The 5,771-nt window shown below is 56.5% G+C and overlaps 1 protein-coding gene across 1 annotated transcript; it reads left to right on the plus strand.

Annotated features, from left to right (window-relative positions):
• LOC102183046 (uncharacterized protein ENSP00000372125) lies at window positions 1,494-4,887 on the plus strand. Its single transcript, XM_005680994.2, has 3 exons — window positions 1,494-1,564; window positions 2,807-3,398; window positions 4,421-4,887. Exon 2 carries the CDS (start codon window positions 2,807-2,809, stop codon window positions 3,359-3,361), a length of 555 nt encoding a protein of 184 aa, XP_005681051.2. The 5' UTR covers window positions 1,494-1,564; the 3' UTR covers window positions 3,362-3,398; window positions 4,421-4,887.

The following is a 5,771-nucleotide window of genomic DNA, read 5'->3' on the forward strand; positions in this document are numbered from 1 at the left end:
CTCGGGCTGGCCTTCCGAGTCCTCTGCGAGGACAGTCAACGGGGGCCGTCCGCTGGCCCAGCGCCCCTCTCCCCTGACTGGTGATGCTACAGCAGGCGCCCTGGAACTGGGGACTGGTCTCTGTGCCCCCAACTCCCAACCAGGCGCTGAGGGTGGGAACAGCAGAAACAAGGGTGAGAGGGGAGGAGGGGCCCCCAGACCGTTGGCATCTCTGCCCAACAACACCCCTCCACTTTCCCTGCTGCATGCAAGGTGGCCCTTGTAAATAGTGTATACGCTCCAAATTATCCTCTAATTATAAACGTAAGCCTATCTTAGATCATTATCCAGAGACTGCCAGAAAAGGGGTAGGATGGGGTGGGGGTTCCAGTTTGCTTCTGTTCCTTGCTTTTGGCTCCTGGAGGTGGGAGGGCTGCAATGCACGGTTCCTTTGGGGCCCCTCCCTCAAGAGTTCCTCGTGGTGGGTGCCCAGAGGAGCAGGTCTGCCTACCAGGGTGCCTCTCACTGCCCTTCCTTCCCACCAGTCCCCATTTCCAAGTCATCTTTCCTGCACAAAGAAATCCTGGTAAAGGGGGCTCTTATTATGGGTCAAGAGTTGAGGTGGGAGTGGAGGTACCTGGACCAGAGTGGCTGCCCCCACGTACCCAAGAGACGTTTCTCTGATAAGAAGCCTAATCATGCCAGAGAGACACAACAGGAGATGGAGGCCAGCCAGCCCGCCCGCCTTACCTGGCCTGCCTGCCCACCTTAGCTGGCACCACCGCTTCGTGGAGAGCCGCCCTGGGTCCCTGCTGACCGCGTGCACAGGCCCTGGCTCCAGAACACTACTGTAACTACCTACCCAATAAAGCCCAAGGGCACATGCTTGTCTGTGCGTGCTGGTGTCTGGTCCCTGTGGTGTGAGGAGGGGCTGGGAAGGAAACCAGGTGACAGTGAACCTGGTGATGGGGAAGATGCAAGGCTTGGAGCTGACCTGGAGCCCCGGAAGGAGAGTACAAAGGGCTTCAGCCCGGTCACCGCACTCCCCCACCCCACCCTGGTACCTCTTCTAACTCAGCAGTCAGCTGCAGGTCTCCCATGCTGGTCGCTCATAACTGGCCTCTTTTCGGGATCTCTGAACCTGCTGGAGGAATTTGGGCCTCTCAGAGAGAGCTCCCTAAGAAAAAGGCCTACCCAGCAACCCCCCTCCCCCAATGTTAGGGAAAGATGGGCCGTTAAGGGTCCTGGGAGCCAGCGACCCTGCCTTTCTCCCCCTGCCTTCCTAGCAAGAAGTCCGCCCCGAAGCAGCTCCTGTTACAAGTTCTATCCCCCACCCACCTCACCTGAAAGGCAGCCAGGTGCCAAGGGACAGATGAGCCCTCCCAGGGAGGGGTAAGGCTTCCTCCCTGCGTTGCCAGCCAGGAAGCATCGCCATAGCAACCCCAGCGGCAAACAATGCTGCCAAGAAAATCTTCCCTACCAAGCTGCCCCTGCTGCCAGGGAGCCCAGAAAAATGGCCAGCCATCTCCAAAGACCATCCAGAGGGCTAGATGACCCATCCCGAGTGAGAGAGACTTTCCTGAAGGTAGGAGGCAGGGACACCTCTGCAGCGGCCTTCTGCGTCCCGCTGGGCGAGAGGCTGTCCCCACCCTGGGATGGGCCTTGCTGTCCCCTGGGCAGCTGAGCCCCTGGCATGTGAACCCGCATCCTGTGACCCTGTGAACACAGGACTCAGAGGAGTGGAGAGATGGCTGATGACGACCTCTCAGACCCTCCCCCCAGGGTGCTGGTGTGGACTTGACTCAATGGACTGGGCCCAAGAAATGGATACGTTTTTGGAAATAGAAAAGTCCTTGGGGCCAGTGGGAAGGAGAGGCATTTTGGGGAAGCATGGGGGTCCCAAGCAGCACAGCCTGGGGCCCGACTCCACCATCCTTGCTCAGCGCTGCGGGCGAGCTCTTCACCCTCCTGTGCCTTGCTTTTAGCATCTTTGAGATGGAACAATAGCACTTGCTCGAAGGCTGTGAGAGTTACATGAAAGTAAAAGTTGCTCAGTCGCGTCCTCAGTCTGTCCGACTCTCTTCAGCCCCATGGACTGTAGCTCGCCAGGCTCCTCTGTCCATGGAATTCACCAGGCAAGAATACTGGAGTGGGTTGCCATTTTCCTTCTCCAGGGGATCTTCCCAACACAATTGAACCTGGGTCTCCTATATTGCAGGCAGATTCCTTACCATCTGAGCCACGTGGGAAGCCTGTGAGGGTTACATAAGATGTGGATAAGTGTTCAGCAACATGTCAAGTACATGTTTGCTAGTTGATTTCATGGAGAAAGGAGAAGAAAGGGGAGGAACCCCATCTGATGCTTCCTGCACTTGCTTGTATCTCAGTGAGGGATGAGGGGAATGCAGCAATCATAGAGAAGCTGGGGAGGGGAGGAGCTGGGACAGAAAAGCCCTGGCCCATCCCCTGGAGAACCATTTCCCTTCCACACTCTGCTTGGAAGCAGCATTTTCTGGAGAGGAGCTCTAGACCCCAGGCAGGAATGGGGACCCAGCATGGGAGGAGGGGTGAAGTCCAAGTGAGGAGTGGGAACATGTCAGTTGAGGAAAGAGGCTGGAATCAAAGCCAAAACCCGATAGATGGAAAGAGAAAAACTGATGAGGTTGCATGCGAATCACACAGAGTGCCACACACTTCGAGGGCAGGGCAGAAACTCCCTGGCCAGGCCACTAGGTCCTAATGAGAACCTGAGTCCAGAGGCCGCTGGCAGCTGGTCTTCTCTGGGGAGGAGAGGGAGAGCACCCCAGACTCCCTTGTCTCTCCCCAGATGGTCCACGCCCATGAGACCCTCCCGATCCCCGGCACGTGGGCCCAACGCGAGTTCCTCCTCCCCAGGGAGCCCAAGGAGCTGCCCGGCTTCACACAGCAAGCCTACTACCAGCTGGCCCTGAAGCCACCACCCTACACGGAGATGAAGGCCAAAGTGCGTCAGCGACTGGCCTGCCCCTGGAAGGACACCGCCCAGCACACCTGGGGATTCCACACCTGGCTGGACGTCGGGCGTCTGCCGGCCACCTTCCCCTCCAGGCCCGACAAGCCCTACGACAGCAACGTCTGGCGCTGGCTGACGGACTCCAGGGCCCACCACCGGCCCCCGGCCGAGCCCCCCGTGCCCCCTCCCTCCTGGCTGGGTCAAAACAGCTTCCTGACCTTTATCTCCTGTACTCCGATCTTCCTGGACAGGAACAGAAGGAAACAGGTGATCTTCAGGACGGTGAAGGAACTACAAGAGGCAGAGAAGCTCAAGCTGAGGAGTGAAGTGAGGGCGCCCCCACTCGACACCCATGGCAACATCCTTCCCCCCAAGGCCTCCAAGAAGTAAGAGGAGCTCCCTTGTCAGGGAGTCCACCTGTGTCCAGGTGACCCCTCCCTCTTCCATTCCTCTTTTTGATGCTTTACCTTCCCTCCTGCCTTGTCCTGAAAACCACACTCTGTCTGAACATAGCTGGAGGGGAGGGGTGGAGGCCAGGGAACCACAGCACGGGAGGGGCTTGATGCCTTAAGGGAAGTTTAAGGGATCCAGCTGTGTGCTGTACACCTGCCAGGCCCTGGGGATACAGAGACATGTCACTCAGTTCCTGCCCTCCAGGAGCTTCCAAAAGGCAGGTACCGCTGTGCATGTGTGGAAACACGGCTCTCAATGCCAGCCCACACCCTCCAAGTATCCAGAGCGTGAGACAGACAGTGGATGTCGTGAGGTCGTCAGTTATCAATAGAAAGAGCCAGAGGCAGAGTGAAAGTATTAGTTGTTCAGTCGTGTCCGACTCTTTGCGACCCCATGAACTGTAGTCCGCCAGGCTCCTCTGTCTGTGGGATTCTCCAGGCAAGAATACTGGAGTGGGTTGCCATGCCCTTCTCCAAGGAATCTTCCTGACCCAGGGATCAAACCTGCAACTCTTAATGCCTCCTGCATTAGCAGGTGGGTTCTTTACCACTGAGCCACCAGGGAAGCCCTGTATTCAACTCTGTTGTGTGAAAAGTGGACTTCCCAAGGCAGAAATGAACACTGCACCTCTGCAGACCAGGGCCAGAGGGCGGTGGGTCAGAGCAGGAAGGTCTTCTGTAATTGTGGTGTTCACCTTGAGGACAAGGAGCATGGCATTGGTGGAGGAGGTGGGAGAGCTTAAAAAATGGCTAGGATCTAAATGATTTCCTTACAGACCACAGGGTGGAAGACTGACCAACCACGTAGCATGATGTCACCAGCCTCACGTCAAAACGTACAGGCAGGGTGCAGGTCACTGGGCTTAGGTCCGTGTCCAGGTGGGCAGAGAGCTGGAAGGGGTCCCCATGGGCTGATGGCTGAAAACATCACCTCCCCAGCCCTGGCCCCTGAGTCTCCCTTTTGACCTCTGTCCTCTCCGCACCTTTCCCCCAACAGGTACCGGCACTTCTCAGCTGGTGGAAGGTATCAGCCTGGGGGCCTCCAGCTCATGCCCAACCCTCTTCCCAATGATCTGTCCAGGAGCTGGCCCTGCCCAAACCCGCTGCCTCACTACCGGGAGCAGGCGGCTAGGCTGGCCTTGCTGCCCAGCGCGCCTCTGAGCCAGGACCTGGTGAAGAACTACCAAACCCTGCTGGAGAGCCGGGTGGCCTTGCCCCTCCACTGTCTCTCCAGGGCCCGTTCCGGCAGGACCTCAATGAGGAGACCTGGGCACCTGTAGGAGTGCCTCCAGGTATGTGGCACGATGGTGGGCACACAGAGCCCCCAGCTGTGGCTCTCCACCCGAGGACCTTCAGCAGGAAGTCTCAGGGGCCAAAGGACTCAGCCTTATGCAGACAGCCTCTCCACCACCCTCCCCAGCCTCACCTGTACCCGGGCTTCTGGAGACTCTACTGAGATTCTAATCTGTTCTGTCTTCCTTGGAGCGACCGCTCAAGGCAGGTGGGAGGACTGGGGAGAGCAGAGGAGGATCCAGTTCCTGGCGAGAAGCGGTGTGTGCCTGTGTGAGTGTGCATCTGTGCTTGTGTGTGTGTGTGTGTCTGTGTGTCCATATGTCTGTGTCCATGTGTCTGTGTGCATATGTCTGTGTGTCTGTGTTTCTGTGTGTGACTGTGTCTGTGTGTCCATGTGTCTATGTCTGTGTGTGTGTGTATCTGTCTGTGGTTCTGTGTGTGACTGTGTCTGTATGTCTGTCCGTGTCTGTGTGTGTGTGTCTGTGTCTGTATGTGTATGTCTGTGTCTGTGTACATGTCTCTGTGTCTGTGTGTGTCCGTGTGTGTGTATGTCTGTGTGTCTGTCTGTGGTTCTGTGTGTGACTGTGTCTGTATGTCTGTCTGTGTCTGTGTGTGTGTCTGTGTGTGTCTGTGTCTGTGTGTGTCTAAGTGTGTGTGTCTGTGTGTGTATGTCTGTGTTTCTGTTTGTGTGTATATGTCTGTGTGTATGTCTGTGTCCGTGTGTGTGTGTGTCTGTCTGTCTGTGGTTCTGTGTATGACTGTGTCTGTATGTCTGTCTGTATCTGTGTGTGTGTCTGTGAGTGTCTGTGTGTGTCTATGTGTGTGTCTAAGTGTGTGTGTCTGTGTGTGTCTGTATCTGTGTGTCTGTGTCTGTATGTCTGTGTGTGTGTCTGTGTCTGTGTGTCTGTGTCTGTGCGTGTGTGTGTGTCTGTGCGTGTGTCTGTGTCTGTGTGTGTGTATGTTTGTGTGTGTGTGTCTATGTGTCTGTGTCTGTGTGTGTGTGTGTCTGTTTGTGTATGTCTGTGTGTGTCTCTGTGTGTGTTTGCATGTGTGTC

Source organism: Capra hircus, chromosome 5, assembly GCF_001704415.2.
Source record: "Capra hircus breed San Clemente chromosome 5, ASM170441v1, whole genome shotgun sequence".
NCBI lineage: Eukaryota > Metazoa > Chordata > Mammalia > Artiodactyla > Bovidae > Capra > Capra hircus.

Coding starts and splice junctions, on each gene's coding strand:
- LOC102183046 (XM_005680994.2), top strand. CDS start 2,807: ATGGTCCACGCCCATGAGACCCTCCCGATCCCCGGCACGTGGGCCCAA.